The sequence below is a fragment of the Silurus aristotelis genome, assembly GCF_946808225.1.
Source record: "Silurus aristotelis genome assembly, chromosome: 14".
Taxonomy (NCBI): domain Eukaryota; kingdom Metazoa; phylum Chordata; class Actinopteri; order Siluriformes; family Siluridae; genus Silurus; species Silurus aristotelis.
The window spans coordinates 28,055,444-28,075,443 of NC_139587.1; the positions used below are offsets into that span (position 1 = coordinate 28,055,444).

The following is a 20,000-nucleotide window of genomic DNA, read 5'->3' on the forward strand; positions in this document are numbered from 1 at the left end:
GTGTGTGTGTGTGTGTGTGTGTGTGTGTGTCAGTGTTGCAGCAGTGTGTGTATCAGTGTTACAGCAGTGTATGTGTGTGTGTGTTTCAGTGTTACAGCAGCTGTGTTTTTCAGTGTTACAGCTCCGTGTGGGTTTCAGTGTTACAGCTAAGTGTGTGTTTCAGTGTTACAGTTCAGTATGTTTTTCAGGGTTACAGCTTAGTGTGTGTTTCAGTGTTACAGCAGTGCGTGTGTATTTGTGCTACAGCAGTGTGTTTCAGAGTTACAGCTCATTGTGGTTTTTAGTTTTACAGCAGTGTGTGTGTGTCATTGTCACAGCAGTGTGTGATTCAGTGTTACAGCAGTGTGTGTGTGTGTGTGTGTGTGTGTGTTTCAGTGTTACAGCAGTGTGTGTTTCAGTGTTACAGCTCAGTGTGTGTTTTAGTGTTACAGCAGTGTGTGTGTGTGTGTGTGTGTCAGTGTTGCAGCAGTGTGTGTATCAGTGTTACAGCAGTGTATGTGTGTGTGTGTTTTAGTGTTACAGCAGCTGTGTTTTTCAGTGTTACAGCTCCGTGTGGGTTTCAGTGTTACAGTTCAGTATGTTTTTCAGGGTTACAGCTTAGTGTGTGTTTCAGTGTTATAGCAGTGCGTGTGTATTTGTGCTACAGCAGTGTGTTTCAGGGTTACAGCTCATTGTGGGTTTCAGTTTTACAGCAGTGTGTGTGTGTCATTGTCACAGCAGTGTGTGTGTGTCATTGTCACAGCAGTGTGTGATTCAGTGTTACAGCAGTGTGTGTGTGTGTGTGTGTGTGTGTGTGTGTGTGTGTGTGTGTGTGTGTGTGTGTGTGTGTGTTTGTTTCAAGGTTACAGCAGTGTGTGTTTCAGTGTTATAGCAGTGCGTGTGTATTTGTGCTACAGCAGTGTGTTTCAGGGTTACAGCTCATTGTGGGTTTCAGTTTTACAGCAGTGTGTGTGTGTCATTGTCACAGCAGTGTGTGTGTGTGTGTGTGTGTGTGTGTGTGTGTGTGTGTGTGTGTTTCAGTGTTACAGCAGTGTGTGTTTCAGTGTTACAGCTCAGTGTGGGTTTCAGTGTTACAGTTCAGTATGATTTTTAGGGTTATAGCCGTGTGTGTTTCAGTGTTACATCTCAGTGTGTTTTAGTGTTACAGCAGTGTGTGTTTTCGGGTTACAGCAGTGTCAAGTCAAGTCACGTTTTTTTCTATTGCACTTTTCACAACAGAAATTGTCTCAAAGCAGCTTTACAGAATTTAACAGTGAAGGTGAATGATGTGTATTTATCACTGATGAGCAGCCGTGGAGACTGTGGTGAAGGAAAAACTACCTTAGATGTTATGAGGAAGAAACTTTGAGAGGAACCAGACTCAAAATGGGAACCCATCCTCATTTGGGTGATATCAAGAGTGTGTTTATATTTTTTTCAGGTGTCCAAAAACCTTTATTCATATTTCGTACACAAGTGTACAAATGTGAGGCAGCATGGGAAAAACCTTTAGAATTTGCAGTTTGTACTGTATTATACCAAACACTTTACATTTAATAAATGTTTATTTTTAAGACTGCAGTGTTATAGTAGTGTGTGTTTTAGTTTTACAGCTCAGTGTGTGCTTCAGTGTTACTGCAGTGTGTGTTCAGTGGTACAGAAGTGTGTGTTTTGGTGTTACAGCTCAGTGTGTGTTTCAGTGTAACAGCAGTGTGTTTCAGTGTAACAGCAGTGTGTTTCTGTGTAACAGCATTGTGTGTTTCAGTGTAACAGCAGTGTGTTTCTGTGTAACAGCATTGTGTGTTTCAGTGTAACAGCAGTGTGTTTCTGTGTAACAGCATTGTGTGTATTAGTGTAACAGCAGTGTGTTTCTGTGTAACAGCATTGTGTGCTTCAGTGTTACAGCAGTGTGTGTTTCAGTGGTACAGAAGTGTGTGTTTTGGTGTTACAGCTCAGTGTGTGTTTCAGTGTAACAGCAGTGTGTGTGTGTCAGTGTTACAGCTCAGTGTGTCTTTCAGTGTAACAGCTGTGTTTGTGTGTCAGTGTTCCAGCTTAGTGTGTGTCAGTGTTACAGCTCAGTGTGTGTTTCAGTGTTCCAGCAGTGTGTTTCAGTGTAACAACAGTGTGTGTGGGTCTCAATGTTACTGCTCAGTGTGTTTCAGTGTTACAGCAGTGTGTGTGTCTCAGTATTACAGCAGTGTGTGTTTCAGTGTTACATCAGTGTGTGTTTCTGTGTTACATCTCAGTGTGTGGTTCAGTGTTACAGAAGTGTGTGTTTCGTTGTTACAGCTCAGTGTGTGTTTTGGTGTTCCAGCTCAGTGTGTGTTTCAGTGTAACAGCAGTGTGTGTGGGTCTCAGTGTTACTGCTCAGTGTGTTTCAGTGTTACAGCAGTGTGTGTGTCTCAGTGTTACAGCAGTGGGTGTTTCAGTGTTACAGCTGTGTGTGTTTCTGTGTTACATCTCAGTGTGTGGTTCAGTGTTACAGCAGTGTGTGTTTCAGTGTTACAGCAGTGTGTGTTTCAGTGTTACAGCAGTGTGTCTCAGTGTTACAGAAGTGTGTGTTTTTGTATTTTGTGTAACAGCAGTGTGTATCAGTGTTACATTTCAGTGTGTGTGTAAGCCAGTGTTATATCAGTGTGTGTGTTTCGGTGTTATAGCAATGTGTGTTAGAGTTATGCTGCTGATGTTGTGTAAAGGTAAACTAAGGTTAAACAGGCCTGTAATTCGGATATGCTCTCTCTCTCTCTCTCTCTCTCTCTCTCTCTCTCTCTCGCTCTCTCTCTCTCTCTCTCTTTCTCTCTATCTCTCTCACACACACACACACACACACACACACACACACACACACACACACACACACACACTTCACTCTCAGTACGTTTCCTTGCCTCAGCGCTCTGCTGTGTGCCGAAACCTTGTTACACACTACCTGTATTTTTGCTAAACATGATGTGTTATTTCTCTTAAGTTAGCGGACTAGCACAATCTGCTCCAAAATAGCCTTAAATGGGCATCGAAATATACCGTCAGATAAAAAAAAATTGGCTTTCCATATATAAGAAAGAAAATATAATGAATGCATGAAATGTATAAAGAATCCTAATTTCATACACATCTTGCAAAATATGTTTGTACATTATAGCACCTGGCTACTAGCGATCGCCATCGTCACATCAGTAGCTGCTTTCATATTAACTTTGGCTAAGAGTGTTTGTTAGCAGATCATAGTTCATTGCTGCATTCTGGTAGCTTATTAGCTTAGCCAATGTGGCTAAGTTATTACATAGAGTAAGTAGCAGCAGCTAAACAGGAAGTTGTGATATACAGGGTGTCAGTACATGTGATGCTAGTGTGCACACCCACTTTATACACAGATGTAGGGTAGATATTAATTTCTAAACAGCACACGTAGCAATTCCCAAACACATGCACACACACTTATGGGTTGGATGGACAAACCCATGTCCCATGTATTCCTTCCCTGTTTCTATGTTTAAAATAAAAAATGTCAGTTGGTAAAAATTTCTCAAGATGTTTAGCACTACAAGACTTTGCGGCGTTCCACTGCAGCTCCATCTTGAAACTCCAGAACATCATACTCAGGTAGGAGGCACGACCTTAAGGTTGAAGATAAAGTTGTAACTATAGACCACCTTTAATTTGTATCATTGTACAAAAAATGGAAACTGGAACTGGTCCAAAACCTGTATTGTGATATTAGGCTAAGGGATGAAGAGTTGTGGAACTTTCATTTGGACATAGCAAAACTAATCCTTTAACGATTAAGTATCATAAGAGCTAACTTAGCTCTTATAGCGCTAAGATAACTCTATTTACCAACAAAGTACATTCAGGTGAGCATGAACCTCACACTCACCTCCATCCGAGTAGGTCTCAGTCCCATAGCCGTCCTGCAGCCCGTTGTTCCACGTGCCCTCGTACTTGCCACTGGCCCCAGTGCTTTCCCGGACTCCGTAGCGCCCTTTAAATCCATGCGTCCACTCCCCCTTGTATATCCACTTGCCCTTGTTTTCCATGCCGATACCATGCCTTTTGCCCTGCGCCCACGTGCCCTGGAAGGTGTTGCCACTAGGCCACGTGTACACTCCCAGGACCTCAAATCCGTGGCTCCATGCACCGGCGTACTGGCCCTGGCCTTTGGGCCCCGTGCAGATGCCATGGCCATGGGCCTTTCCTTCATCCCACCCGCCACAGTAAGACCCCCCATCGTCAAAGTTGAACCTGCCCCCAGTGGACATGCATGAAATAGGGCTTGGCAAAAGTCCACAAATCTCGGAAAAAGAAAAGAAAACAAGGTGATGGTGGGAGGGGTACCGATAAAAAAGTGGAAGACCCTGCTTAAACTGAAAAGATCCCTGTCAGTCAACAGTTGCACGAAATGACACCAAATAAAAGGGAAAAAAGAGGCGGAAAGGAAAACTACAACGGGATGTTGGTCACACCATTCTGCTCTCGGAGAGGGAGGGTATTATTCCCAAGTGGATCTCCGGCGACTGCGTCTCGAGGTTGGACACAGCGAAAGGCCCACGCCAGCCATCACGCACTGGCTGACACGAACGCAGCGACTCGGATGTGCAGGGCTTCTCAGGGCTTCTCAGGCCCCGATCCTCAGCTCCCTGAGGCTCCACCTTTTTTAGAAACCTGTTCGGAGGAGGAAGCGCTTGTGCAGCATTTACACAAGTCTACTCTACACTCTTAAAAAAAAAGGATCCCCTTTTACTGGAAGCTTTTCAACGGGTTGTCAGATTCTACATTCCAGGTTTTAGGAGGTTCTTCCAGGGGGATAAACCCAAGAACCTTCTTTTTTAAGAGTGCACAGATGAGGATCTTGTCTTGTACAAGCGTCAGCACCCAAACCCCCCGCCCGACATCATCACTCTGCGGATGATGCTGCTGAAAAAGGGATGAAAGCAATGGGAAAAAAAAGCACGAAGCGTGTGATTGGTAGCTATGAACGCGGTTGTTTAGGTAACAGGAGATGGATGGATGGATGGATCAGCAGGGCAGCAGATAATCCAGCATTATTAATCCGTTGTATAGTTTCTGTCTCTCTTTCCTTCTCTCTATCTGTTTCTCTCTCTCTCTCTCTCTCTCTCTCTCTCTCTCTCTCTCTCTCTCCCTCCCTGTCTATTTTGCTCTGTTTCACCTCACGCTCTTGCAGGTCCACATCACGATCCAGGGTTGGTGCATCAGTGATAAATCCAGGTTCAGAGCATTCCTTGCGGATGTGTATCTGTGAAGAGCGCGTGTCTGGTTCGCTTGTATCGCTTCTGCTTGTCGTTTATCTCCACTGTCGGTTTGTTTCAATCTCTCTCTCTCTCTCTCTCTCTCTCTCTCTCTCTCTCTCTCTCTCTCTCTCTCTCTCTCAGATCTGCTCATTACAGGAGGACTGTTCCAACACAGCCAAACCCCCCTATCTCCCCTCCCCCACATACACTGACTCTCTACCTCCACTTAAAGTGACACAACACTCCCTCTATCCCTTTATCGCTTTTTCTCGGTTTCCTCTATTCCCCCTCCCTCTTTTTCCTTTTTGTCTCTACCTCTCTCTCTCTTTCTCTCTCTCTCTCTTTATCCTGTTAAAGACACAGTTACGAGTCTAATACAAATTCTCTCTCTCTCTCTCTCTCTCTCTCTCTCTCTCTCTCTCTCTCTCTCTCTCTCTCTCTCTTTTCCGCACTTCCTCTTATTTCATCCTTCAGTTCTGTGTGATTTTTTACGGAATGAAATGTAGGCATGTACATATTTGCCTCCACTTTAAACCTGATCTTAGGTTCCAGTTTAAGCTGAACTCCTCCTGGTTCTCAGGTTCTCCTCTGGGTTTCTCTGAAATATACAGTAACTACAAGAGATGACTTTGGGTCCACGCAGTCTGTGATTTTACATTTACATTCTTAGTTATACAGCTGAGCAAATTAAGGGGAAGTATCTTGCTTAATGATCCAGCAGTGGCAGATTTGTGGTGCTGGGATTTAAACCACTTCCGATCAGTAGTCCAACATGTGATCCAAAGAGAAAAGCTATTTTCCATGCGTAGATTTACATTTACAGTTATGGCATTTGGTGGATGCCCTCATCCAGAGCCACTTACTTTTATCTCATTCATACAATTGAGCAGTTATGGGGTTAAGGGCTTTGCTCAAGGGCCCAGTAATGGCAGCTTGATGTGGCTTGGATATAAACCTGTGACCTTCCAATCAGAACATTTGATCTACTGACCTACTACTTCCTATGTGTAGCTGTACAGTGTGTTCCCATTGTGGCCATGTAAAACTTATAATACTGATGATAAGATCTATCTATCTATCTATCTATCTATCTATCTATCTATCTATCTATCTATCTATCTATCTATCTATCTATCTATCTATCTATCTATCTATCTATCTATCTATCTATCTATCTATCGCCTCTTAAACTGCTCAATATTTTTTCTTTCTCTATCTGTCTCTCTCTCTCTCTTTCTCGCTCTAGCCTGTACCACAGTTTGTTTTCCACAGCTTGGAAGATGCCAGCTGCCACTGCTGGGCCCTTGAGGAAGGCCCTTAACCCTCCCCAGCTCAGTTGTAAGTGGATACGGGCGTCTGCCAAACGCTGTAAATGTAGTTTCAAGACAAGTTTGAATTTATTGTCTCGCCAGCATTAGCAATGCGTATTATGAGAACAAAATGTATTACAATGCTAAAAATTATCTTTATATTTATCTAGCTAGCATAAGCAGCGAATATTCCGAACATTACATCATGTGAGTCTGCTAAATTTAGCAGTAATCTGCTAATCTGCTGGAATTAGCACTAAAGATGAGCTAATCAAATGTTTAAAATGTGACTCCCAAACCCTCTCGGAAATCCTGTCAGATTAGAAGCTGCAAGTCTGCGAGTCTGACAAATGCCGTAAATTACTGGCTACAACAAGGCAGATGACCAGCACTTTGTAAAGTCAAAACTTTAACCTCCTTCAGAAGTTCTCACTGAGCCATTTGTTCCACAGGTTCTGCATTATTTAAACAGTCACCTGCAGAGCATTACACTCTGTCGAAGACTACAGTAGGCCAACACCAGCTTTTTTTTACAATTATAAAAATATAATTAAGTGTAGCTGCAACTCCTCTAAAGGCTGCAGCACATTAATATGACTAGGCTGTTGGAGTTAGCGTATGCTGCCATTAGCTGTAAGGATTAGTTCATTTGAATTGCAGAATTCCTGCCAGTTTGATTTGTGTTAAGAATGTGATACTGTTATAGAATAACATTTTGAAAAGGTGATAGTGATCGCTCGTATCCGCTATTGACTAGCTAACTCAACTCTTTAAAATCCTGTCAGGATCATTTATGCTAGCCAGCTAGCTTTAACAGCAGAACTGTTGAAAATGTTTCCCGCCTGTTCATCTGTTAACATTCACCCATCCAGCGTTAGCGGTGGACATTAAAAACCTTATATTGTATTATATTAATTAATTATATTAATAAACCTTATTACCCTAATATAATTCCTGCCTGATGTAGCTCCTGTTAGCTAGCTAGCCATGATTAGCTGTTAAGATCATCTCAATTCTTTAATATCAAATTTTGAAAGCCTTTTAGAAATCAGAGATGGTTTAGCTGGTTGCTTTCTCTTGAACATGCGTTTCACTAACGCTAGTGCAGGAGTGTGTGTGTGTGTGTGTGTGTGTGTGTGTGTGTGTGTGTGTGTGGTCAGTCTTTTGAGCACAGTGAAGCATGCAGAGCGTAGGAGTGAGAGAAAAGGAGATGGACAGAGAGGGATGCAGAGGAGGTTGTGAAGCATGGCAGGTGTCTCCTTAAAAAGAGAGTGTGATCATAAAACGCTTGTGGAAACAAAAGAACACAGAAAATGAGTCTGCACTGGGGTCTTCTTTCCACCTGGGTTTATGCTAATGTCCAATTTGTGTAGAACAAAAACTAAATATTAATTGCAGATATTGTGAAAAATAGAGCAACCGTCGTGGGAGTGATTCCATGTGTAATCTTTAGTACAGATTCCTCCACACATGCTAGTTCAGTACCGTGGCAGGAGGAGTCGGATTTCTCAGAAACAGAACCTTTCAAACCCAAATCTTTGGGAACAAATGCTAATCAGTGATTTTTTTGGGTGGGGAACATTGTGATTAGTAATTGGTTTTCCAAAACAATAGTGGTCAGTGATTGATCTTTGAGAACAAATCTATTTATCGATTGCCATTTGAGAACATTGCGGATCAGTCAATGGTCTTTGAGAACAAATGCTGGTCAGTGATTGGAGTTAAAGAACAGTGGTGATCAGTAATTGGTTGCTGAGAACAACAGTGATCAGTGATTGGTCTTTGGGAACAAATTGTGATCAGTAATTGGTCTTTGGCAATAAGGGGTAATCAGTGATTGGTCTTTGGGAACAATGGTGATCAGTGATTGGTCTGTAGAAAAATGCTGATCAATAATTGATGATTGGTCTTTGGGTACACTGATAAATTTTTTTGGCTATTGATAGCAATAGTCAGTAATTGGATGTTGAACAGTGTTGATCAGTGATTGGCTGTTGGGAACAATACTGATCTGTGTCTGTTTGGAGAAATTATGATCACTAATTGGTCTTCGGTAATAAAGCTGATCAGTGATTGGTTGACTGGAACATCAGCTCACGGTTTAATATCAGTCAGACTTTACACTTTGTTGATAAATCGACTATGATGCAAGCTTTTGGTAAAATAAATAAATAAATAAATTAACAAACTGTAATGGATCTGATTTCACTGGGACGGAGATGAGGTGCCTCAGACTTGCTGAAGGATCTCCTGATATTTAGAGTAGATGGAAAAAATTCAGTCTACTCTTCTACATTGGAGATCTCTTCGAAGAATGGCATGATCCAATGTCAAGGAAAAGACCTGTTTTTCAAATGTTTTGATGAAGTAACAATGATTCTGGTAGGCCATGGTCTTTCAAAAAAAGCTTCAGAAAAGTAAAAAATGACGCCCATTGGGGGGTAGTGTCAATAGACAAGTAATGTCGCCCTCTAGCGGTATAATATCCATTATAGTGGTGTTAAAATACAAATAGAAAAAAAGTCCTATCTAAAATTCAATATTTTTCCAAATAAATTTTTAAGACAAACCTGCTGTCTATCTATCTTTCTTTTTTGTTTTTATTTTTTTCCCGTTAGGGTTTGCCACAGCGGATCACTTGTATCCATACCAACTATCTCTCTAACATACTAAAAACATTCATTCAAATCCCAGATTAAATATATAAATATTAAGCATTGCAATGTCCCTGTGCACAAATCCAGCTCCATGAATATCAGCTTTACATGTGTTGAAAGATGTGGAACACTGACTGCACCCCAGGCCTTCTCACCTTCTCACCTTCATCAGTACCCGATAACACCCTTGTAGCTCAATGAATCGCCACAAAATCTAGTGAAACATCTTTCCAGAAGAGTGGAGATACCTATAACAGCTAATGGGGACTAAATGTTGAATGGGCTGTTCAAAAAGAAGCACATAGCAATCTGATGTTCAGGTGTCCACAAACATTTGGTTTATATACACTATATGGTTAAGGTTTATAGGTCAAAGATGAACACTGTTATTTGGTGGAATAAAAAGGTCATCTAATGATATAGAACATAAAGGAAGTATTGTAAGTGCCATGGACACTAAAGCAGGTTCAGGAAAACATTTATATTAGAACATTGCCAGAAACCAAATCCAGAGCAACTTTCAGTCACAGTTTGGTGCTGCTTGGACTTGAACTCATGACCTGCCAACGTCCGAAGTCTAAACCACTGAAATTGGGCAAAATACATCCATTATATTAAAAATATAAATACATTATATTTTGTTAGTTATTTAAACTGAGGTTGAAACAAGAAAACACAAATATCATCTGTGAAAAATGAATTGATCAATCAATGAATTAATGAAATAAACTTAAGGTAAATTGTTGATTTGTTTGAAATAAAGGTCAATCGAATACATTTTATTTCAGAAAGCAGATTTATTCATTAAAAATTTAAATTTTTAAAACTAATTTAATTAAAACATAACAGCTATATATGTACACACACACACACACACACACACACACACACACACACACACACACACACACAGTTTTTATATATATATATTTTGTTTAGTTATTTTACAATAAATGAAGAATATTTTTTTTAACATCATACTTATGTTTTATATTTTCTATAATGTAATAATATATTATGTAATATGTTATAATATATTATTATTATTATCTTCTTTGTTTGTTTGTCTTGTATACCTTTAAAAGGTTTTATTTGTGTAGGGCTTTGATGGATTATATTTCATATTTGAGGTATGAATTTACACTAATCCAGGGCTAAAAAAATCCTCCCTGGTCCAATACGAAGCCGAGCAGCTGCTCGATGGGCGTTTTTAACCAATCAGAGTTCTACTGCGGCAACACTGACAGGCCGAATGGCCAATCGCGGCAGAGTGGGCGGAGCCTGCGCGGCAGAGTTCTGGGCTCGGAGCGAGGCGCTGCTGTCTTTCAGGCGACTTCCCGACGTGTTGTGAGAGCCGCGGGGTGAAGATCCGAGTTCCTCCAGGCGATTTTGGATCAGAATCCGATCTAAAAGGAGGAGGGTGAGGTTGACGTGTACGTCTGTAACCTCGGGAAAAGAATCACAGTGTGGAATCCGTGGCCTGGTTTCTTCTTCAGTGCAACTCTAAGGGAGAAGTGTGCTGGACTTGGACTTGGATGGGATTGTTTATCGGTTCGGGTCCATCACGGGCTGAACAGTTCGGAGGAAAAACTGCGTTCTGGAAAAGATGAGATCTTCTCGGGGTTTGAGAGATTCTCCGATCTGGATTTCCCTGTTTTGAAGCTGAGCAGGAGGTCTGTAGATGTGGAAAGAGTCGAGTCTGGACATACTTCTCGCAGCCCCACGGATTCCTTTCTTTCTTTCTTTCTTTCTTTCCTTCTTTCCTACCTTCTCTTCCTGTCATCCTTGCACTTCTCCCATCACTTTCACCAGCTGTAAAATAATGCAACCTTTTGTGCATAAAATCAGGAGGAAACAGTGCTGTTATTCTCCACCGTTACCGGTGTCAAGATGTTGAGTTTGAACTTCATCAAGGTTGATGAATGAGTTTGGAGTCCGGAGTTTCTTTCCATAAAAGTAAAAAAAAATGGTGGAGAATAGGTGCTGCCTTAAGAGAGAAGGGGTGTACCGGTGGTTCTCGGGCTTGAGCTCGGCTCAGAGGGCTGAGTTCCTCTGTGGACTCTTGGATCTTTGTGTCCCGGTGGAGTTGCGCTTTGTGGGGTCCTGCTTGGAGGACCTGGCTCGTAAGGACTACCACTCTCTGAGGGACGCAGAAATCAAGGCGAACAACCCGTCCGACCTGGCGCTCCTGGCCAATGTGACGGACGAGGTGGTACGCAGCAAGCTTCTCGTCTCGCTCGCCTTGCTGGGTTCAGATAACCGGGCCGCGGCAAGCGTGTTTTTCCGGACGCTCAGGCACGTCGACGCCATCATCCACGATTACGGGCTGCACCTGAGTGACGACCGGACCGGGGAGCAGTTCCTGCTGCTCTTCACCATGGCCGCCAATCACCCAGCCTTCAGCTTCCACCAGAAGCAGGTCCTGAGAGAGCAGCTTACGCAGATACAGGAGATCCTGCAGTCCAACGTGTCTGACGCGCCACAAAGAGGAAACCCCGGATCGCCTGCCATCTCCACGTCTATGTCCTCCTACGTCTCACCTGCACACTTCACCTGCTGCACGAAGGTAGACGAGCGACTGTCGCACTCCGACCAGCTGTCTCCAAAGTGTGCTGGATTCCTGGAGATCCAGGATGTTCCTATTTATTGGATTTATCGCAAAAAATATACGGGATCCAGCACAGTTTGGTCGTTGTCTTTCTCAAACACGAGTCCATCACACCACCTTGTCCAACATTCAACTCAAGAGCTCAAGCGGAGTTCCATGAATTTACACGAGTTGCATGTCATTTGAGTCGTTTAGTTCCTGTTTTTGCTTAGGCTATAGCAGCTATAACTGCTCAGACGCTCAGATTCCTTTCATTAAACAAAGAAACAATTGGATGGATGGATGGATGGATGGATGATGGATGGATGGATGGATGGATGGATGGATAGATAGATAGATAGATAGATAGATAGATAGATAGATAGATAGATAGATAGATAGATAGATAGATAGGTTGCCTATAATCGAATAATTAACCGATAGATTTTAAAATGGATACTTGATAAAACAAACAAACAAACAAACATTCAGTACGATGTAAAACATTACAAAAATAAAATATAAAAAAAAAGTGCTGAATCATGAAAATGTGTAAAATCTGAATATATTAATTAATAAATATAAATATATGATTAATAAATGATAAATAAATATAGCGCTCTTCGTGCTGCACGCAGTATTTGGTGTAAAGAAAAACAGCACGTGTTGGCAGTGATTCGCCTCTAGAGGCCGCTCTCGTAATGACAGCAGCCCGAAAGCCAGGAAAAACTATCGGTATGGATTTTCGCAGATAGCCAACAGTTCAAGCAATCGGTTATCGGGAACGATTAATCTCTCGACTTCTACTCCCTCTATAATATAACATTAATTCAACCCCGACCAATCAGATTCCAGATTCTATACCCTTTATAAAAAAATGGCTTAAAGGATGTTTAAAAGAAAAAAAAATGCTTCAAAGGATCACTGTTTCAGTTTCAACCTGGTTACACAATTCATCCCGGTGGAGCTTCTGTCATTATTTAACTTTCCGCCAAAAGTCTAGTATGGAAAATAAGTGTAACGTAAGTCGGTTGTCCCGGCGTGACCCCAGCTGTGTGTCACTGCAGCAGCAGAACCACGCTGTCTGAGCTTGAGCTTTCGGGATGCGATTATTCGATCCAGCTGTCGTCTGCTGGAGGAGAGACTCGTTCCCTCGTTCTCTTGCTCGCTCGCTCTCCCGCTCTCGCCTTCGCGTCTGTCCAGTCAGCCGTTAGGAATGTATCCTTTATATATCTGAGGGAAACGGACGGCTTACAAACAATAAATGTTTATAATGAATGAAACGTAGTGAAGGTGAAAACCTTTGCCCTGTGACTCGCACGGCAGGATTACGAGAAAGAAAAATGGACTCGAGAACTATTTAAAGATCTAACGTCAGCCTCAGAGGTGCTGTTTCTGATAACGAGGTTAATTGCTAAAACTGGAGACTCCTTCCAGGAGCGTCTAATCGCAGGCGTCTTCGCAAACAGTGGTCTCCATGGCGACGTTTGCGTGGAGTGAGATTTTCTCTACGTCCGTGTCCAGCTCTGCATCTCATTACTCTGACAACTCTAGCATTTTTACATGTGCGATAAAAGTACACCATAGAACTCTGTAGTTTTGGGGGGCGGGGCCTGACGATGCACGTGAGTTTTTTCACGTTTTTTCCACGTTTCCACATTTTTTCCAATGACGGAAGTGTTCAACTATTATTTATATTAAACATCAATTTCACTAATATATATTTCATTTTTAATATGTATTTAATTGTATATTTGTCAAAAACTAACACACTGGTGTGCGTTAGTCTCCATTTGCTGTTATGATAAGCTCCAACGCTCTAGGAAGATGATCCACTAGATTTTTGTGGAGATTTTTGTGGAGATTTTTGTGGAGATTTGTTCATCTAAAAGGGTGTTAGTGAAGTCAGGTACTGATGTAGGTGAGAAGGTGAGGAGATTCCTGGTGTGCAGTCAGCGTTCACATTCATGTTTAATAGGGTTGGAGCGCTTCAGGAGATCTTCCACATACTTCCAACAAAAGCAGATCTTCATGGAGCTGGCTTTGTGCACAGGTGCATTGTCATGCTGGAACAAGTTTGGGTCTTCTAGTTCATGCTCCTGTATCCAGAGACGTCCTTTAACGTCGTGGTAACAGTTTGGAAAAGAACCACATATGGCCGTGTCCAAATAATTTTGGCTGTACCGTGTTTAAGAGAGAGAGAGAAAAAGTTTGCATTGGAGGTTGTTTTGCCCGAGAACTGTGTGTGTGTGTGTGTGTGTGTGTGTGTGTGTGTGTGTGTGTGTGTGTGTGTGTGTGTGTGTGTGTGTGTGTGCGTGCAAATCAGAGGCAGAGGAAGGTCTCGTAATGCCAATCATGACCGTAACATAAAACCAGAATTTGTTAGGGGACATGCACACACACACACACACACACACACACACACACACACACACACACACGCGCGCACACAGAGTGTTTAAATGTTTGTGCACATATGTGCGTGTGTGTGTGTGTGTGTGTGTGGGAGGGGAAAGTACGGGCTGCAGGCGGAGAAAAGACGGCTGTATTTAGGGTTTTGTTGGCTTTGGCTCGTGTGCCGTTGGGCTCAGCACATTTCTCTTGGCTGAAGTCAGCTCTCTGCGTGACACACACTCGGCTCTGATTCACCGGGGAAGTCAGACGGTGGTGTCAGGCAAGAGCTAAACGTCAACACAAACACATAGGACGTGTACTCGAGCCTTGCCGAACCCGGCTTCCTTCACGGTCCAAATCTGGTGATCCGGAAGCGTGGTTTTCTCCTGGTTTTCTCCGGGTTTTCTCGTGTGAACACAGCTGTGTCTTGTTAAGTTCGTCGTCCTGCAATGCTCTGAAAAGGAAAATCATTTCCAGCCTTGGTGTCTCTCCTCGCTGTCCCGCCACCTCACAGCACCTCATTACAGTTTTATACAGACATCTTTATTTATTAATAGTGAAGATAATTAGTATAAATATAATCAACTGCCTTCATGTCCATCATAAACCGTAAATCTGCATGAAAGTCAAACTCGGTTCATAGGGAGAAGAGTGTGTGTGTGTGTGTGTGTGTGTGTGTGTGTGTGTGTGTGTGTGTGTGTGTGCCTCATTGCTCAGTAAATACTCCACATGTGCAATGCATTTTAGACTCCTGTTTAATGATCATGCTCACATTCATTGGTTGCTGCAGCTTTTCGGACAGGAACTGTGTTCTGATTGGTTGCTGCAGCTCTTTGTACAGGAACTGTGTTCTGATTGGTTGCTGCAGCTCTTCATACAGGAACTGTGTTCTGATTGGTTGCTGCAGCTCTTTAGACAGGAACTGTGTTCTGATTGGTTATTGCAGCTCTTCAGACAGGAACTATGTTATGATTGGTTACTGCAGCTCTTTGGACAGGAACTGTATTCTGATTGGTTACTGCAGCTCTTCGGACAGGAACTCTGTTCTGATTGGATGCTGCAGCTCTTTGGACAGGAACTGTGTTCTGATTGGTTGCTGCAGCTCTTCGGACAGGAACTGTGTTCTGATTCAATGCTGCAGCTCTTTGGACAGGAACTGTGTTATGATTGGTTACTGCAGCTCTTTGGACAGGATCTGTATTCTGATTGGTTGCTGCAGCTCTTTGGACAGGAACTTTGTTATAATTGGTTACTGCAGCTCTTTAGACAGAAACTGTATTCTGTGTTCTGATTGGTTGCTGCAGCTCTTTACACTTGAACTGTGTTCTGATTGGTTTTAGTTGGTTACATTACCATTATAGGTGGGACTGTTAAAGGTGGTCTGCTTACAGCAACTATTTTATCAGGAACTTTGATCTGATTGGTTACAATGACTCTTTGAAGAGGTACTGTGGTCTGATTGGTTACAGCAGCTTTTTGGGCAGGCGCTTTGTTCTGATTGGTTAAAGTGCAGTTATGGACAAGAACTGTGATCTGATTGGTTACAGTTTCTTTGTGAACTGAAACTGTGATCTGATTGGTTACAGCTTCTCTTTTGACAGAAAATGAGCTTTGATTGGTTACAGTGGTATTGCAGGTGGGATCTGAAGTCTGGTTAGAGCAACTTTTTTAAACAGCGTTATATTTGTTAATCTAAATAATTTCTGCCATGGTTTAGTGTAACTCCACCTCTCTTTGGAACTGTGTTCTGATTGGTTACTGCCTTCCTTTAAAATGTTAAATTTTTCTAAAAATGTTCAGTAAAAATTGCAAAAGACTTTTATTAAGACTCAGTAATTTATAAATTAATATAAATGATATAATATTTCTTTATGTAAAGATATTTGAGGTACACAGTAGCCGTCTGTCTGTCTGTCTCTCTGCCTGTCTGTCTGTCTGTCTGTCTGTCTGTCTGTCTGTCTGTCTGTCTGTCTGTCTGTCTGTCTCTCCGTCTGTCTCTCCGTCTGTCCGTCTGTCTGTCTGTCTGTCTGTCTGTCTGTCTCTCTGCCTGTCTGTCTGTCTGTCTGTCTGTCTGTCTGTCCGTCCGTCCGTCTGTCTGTCTGTCTGTCTGTCTGTCTGTCTGTCTGTCTGTCTGTCTGTCTGTCTGTCTGTCTGTCTGTCTGTCCTTGTTTCTGAGCTGTCAGCTTTTCGCTTATTAGCAAAGAATGTTAATCACTGAGGTAGCAACCGTCGTGGTTTTCCAAGCGTCAAATTTTATGATGGAAACTGGAGTATTTTCAGTGTGAGTTGTTTTCCTCACTTACACTTTTAATGTCGTTATATTTGGTATAAAGGCTGTTAAATGTGGCCTAAAAAAAGTAGAAAAATATTAAAAGTAAAACTGAACAATCGAACTTTAGGGGTCCAAAACGTCAGCATGTTTAATTGGACGTTGAACATTTTATTGGTGTGTGTGTGTGTGTGTGTGTGTTGAAGAGACTTTTAATTGATTTCAGAGTTTCAGAAGCTTTTACAAATCTTTCAGCACACATCAGGGAGGAACTGATCGACTCTGAGCTTCATGACACACACGTGGGTAATTTTTTATGAGGTGTGAACAGCTGATCCTGGGTCAGATCTCGTTTCACACCAAGAAACACACACACAGAGGAAACATGAAGGAAGAACAGGATTTGGATTAGATCTGTAGACCAATTAGATTACAGATCCAAGTAACTTTATCCAGCCCTGAGTCCATTTAGGTTTAGATTCTGATTGGTTTATAATGCTGATCTGAACCCTGTTTCTATGCCGGTTCTGATCTCTTTCTGATTATGATCTGATTTTGGTCCTACTCTAATCTATAAAACTGAACCTGCTTTGATTCTGGTTCTAGCACTTATTTTGATCTGGTCCTAGTTCTGATCTATTTTTGATTCTGGTTTTAAGCTGTTTCTGGTTCTGATTTTAATTTAGTTCCAGTTCTGATTTTGTTTTGTTTCTAATTCTGATTTGTTTCAAGTTCTGATATTATTCTGGTTCTAATTCTGATCTGTTTCTGGTTCTAGATCTGATCTGTTTCTGGTTCTAGTTCTGATCTGTTTCTGGTTCTGAATTTGATTTAGTCTTAGTTCTGATTTTGATCTGGTTCTATTTCTGATCTGTTCCTGGTTCTGCTTTTGTTCTGGTTCTAGTTCTGACCTAGTTCTTGTTCTAAAACTGATTTTGATCTAGTTCTTGTTTTGATTTTGATCTTGTTATAGTTCTGAACTGTTTCTTGTTCGGATTTTGATCTGGTTCTGATTTTTAACTGGTTCAAATTCTGATCAGGTTCTGGTTCTGATCAGGTTCTGATTGGTCTGTACTGCTGATTCTAAATCGGCTGGTTGTTGTAGACTGGCCTATAATGACTGTCTGAACCATGTTTCTCATCTGGTTCTGATTCTGGTGTAGAAGATGGAGCAGGGTTTGGATCAGGCGTGTAGAAAAGAGTTTTCAGGTTGCTGAGGGTCACTTTATTACTGCAGAGTGATTCACTTGTGAAAAAACCCCGAATCCCATGCTTCTCAGCATCTCAGAACGTCATCGTCTCTCCATGTGCTTTTAATTACATTGTTGACTCATGAGCTGAAGAGAAAACACCAGCAGTCACACAGTCCTGTAGTTTTACAGTCAATAAAACTGGAGTGATGGAAATGTTCTTTTTTATATCAGAGCAATTTAAACTTAATTTTTTTTTTCTATTAATAAATGTTTATTTCCTGATTAACAATCATTAGTTCTATCCAGAGCTCAATCCAAACCCAAAACTCATGATATAATCAGGTTACTTCCTGCAGAGTTAAATGAGCTTCTCACTGTAGTTGATAAATTTATGTGAGGATCAGGATTATGTGAGAGTCAGGGTCACTTAAGAATTAGGGTCACGTGAGAGTCACTGTCACGTGAGGATCAGGGTCAACTTAGACTCAATATCACATAGGGGCCAGGGTCACGTGAGAGTCGAAATCACATCAGGGTCACGTTAGAATCTTTTTGAGCTCGAATCACGTTACTTAACAAAAGTGTTTTTCGTTAAAGAAAAATCCTTGATGCTAAAAAATTTTTTATTGGAGTCTATAAAGCATGGTGGTGGTGGTGTCAGGTTAAGAGTTACTTTACTACAATGACTGTTCCAATGTGATTTTTTTTTGTTTTGTTTTTAGAACATGCCTCGAGAGGGGACATCAGGCCCCGTGGAGGATGGTTTGGGGTCAGAGGTCATGTCCCCTGCACCGTCATGCCAGGAGCTACCTGTCAAAATGCATGCTGGGAAACCTGTAAAAGGTGAGCACAGACCTCCAGAAAAGAAAACACTTTTCAGGTAAAGGATTAAGACAGGGCAGAAGAGGCGGAAAACGAACACGAAGGAACATGCGAGGAGCTCGAGGAATGTCTCGCATGCCTTTCTCACCAGCCTGAGGAATCCAGAACGAGTCTGAATTTGGCTGGAGGGGATCGAGATCGAGTCAAGACAACGCTCATAAATCTGTCTGATTTCTCTCCACGTGTGGATTAAAAAACAATCAGCTGTGTGAAGAAACTGATAAAAAAAGCTCTGTGTGTGTGTGTGTGTGTGTGTGTGTGTGCGCGTGTGCGTGTGTGTGTGTGTGTGTGTCTGTGTGTGTGTGTGTGTGTGTGTGTGTGTGTGTGTGTGTGTGTGCGCGTGTGCGTGTGTGTGTGTGTGTGTGTGTGTGTGAACATATCCAAATCAGATTAAAGTTTATTCTGTTTGACTTGGTTTGGTTTCACGCTGCTCATAGTTCTGAACTAAAATGCTTTGGAGGCATGTCTGAGAAACACACAATCTGATTAGTTCCCTTTCTAAAGAGTCAAATCTCCTTTAAATTGGAGCTGATTTATGGTAAAGCTCATTGTGTGAGTCAGAATCACATTAGAGTCTGAGTCACGTTAGCGTCTGAATCATGTCAGAGTCTGAGTCATTTTAGAGTCTGATTCACACTAAAGTCTGAGTCATTTTGTAGTCTGAGTCATATTAGAGTCTGAGACAAGCGAGATCCTCAGTCATATAAGAGTCTGAGTCACACGAGTGTCCGAGTCAAGTTAGCGTCTGAGTCACACGAGTGTCCGAGTCAAGTTAGAGTCTTGTTTTAATAACATTAGAGTCCGAATCATATCAGAGTCTGAATACCATTACAGTCTAAATCATATTAAAGTCTGAGCCACATCAGTCTGAGTCTCTCTGGAGTCTGAGTCTCTCTGGAGTCTGAGTCTCTCTGGAGTCTGAGCCACATTAAAGTCTGCATCATATTAGAGTCTGAGTCGCACTATAGTCTGAGTCACTTTACTATTTCCTGTGTTCTGAGTTTATATATGTCAGTTTTTGTACGTTTTTATCACTAAGGCGGATCAGAGAGTTCTCGTGCTGGAGAAACGACTCTGTCGGTAATAAAACCAGGCGAGATCGGAGCGCTGAGGTTTCAGCTTAGGGTTTTTTTTGGAATGGTTTTGTGGTCTGTAATCATGTAATTACACGGGCGGGGCGTCTGCATGACGTCTGCGGCACTTTAACCCCGTCCCACTTCCTGTGTCCTATGATGGGTTTTTTTGCTTTAATCTTAGCGAATCGAGGCTGGTTTTAAAAAAAAAAACAAGACCAAATTAAAGTTCGGTGATGAGACACGTGATCACTTTGAGTTTATTAAATCCATTTAAATCAATTTGCATAAATTTGGATAACGAAAGTCACATGTTTGGGGTGTAACAGCGTATCGAACACTCTTCCTCCGTGACTCATGTATTGATATCATATCTCGCTTTAATTCCAACCTGCACTACTACAAGA

The 20,000-nt window shown here is 41.9% G+C and overlaps 2 protein-coding genes across 5 annotated transcripts in view; one reads left to right on the plus strand and one right to left on the minus strand.

Annotated features, from left to right (window-relative positions):
* jph3b (junctophilin 3b) overlaps positions 1–5,508 on the minus strand; it is a 36,196-nt gene extending 30,688 nt beyond the window's left edge. For all 4 annotated transcript variants that reach the window (XR_014536740.1, XR_014536741.1, XR_014536742.1 and 1 more), the window contains exon 1: positions 3,857–5,508. Coding sequence is in view for 1 of the 4 variants with exons in the window: in XM_083561189.1 (XP_083417315.1) it covers positions 3,857–4,238 (382 nt within the window). In the remaining 3 variants the exon portion in view is untranslated. The remainder of the gene's footprint in view (positions 1–3,856) is intronic.
* A 4,939-nt stretch (positions 5,509–10,447) lies between these two features.
* The window catches only part of zcchc14 (zinc finger, CCHC domain containing 14), a 26,993-nt gene continuing 17,440 nt past the window's right edge, over positions 10,448–20,000 (plus strand). Inside the window, exons 1-2 of the mRNA XM_083561186.1 lie at positions 10,448–11,761; positions 18,361–18,481. Coding sequence (XP_083417312.1) covers positions 11,162–11,761; positions 18,361–18,481 — 721 coding nt within the window. The 5' untranslated portion in view covers positions 10,448–11,161. The remainder of the gene's footprint in view (positions 11,762–18,360; positions 18,482–20,000) is intronic.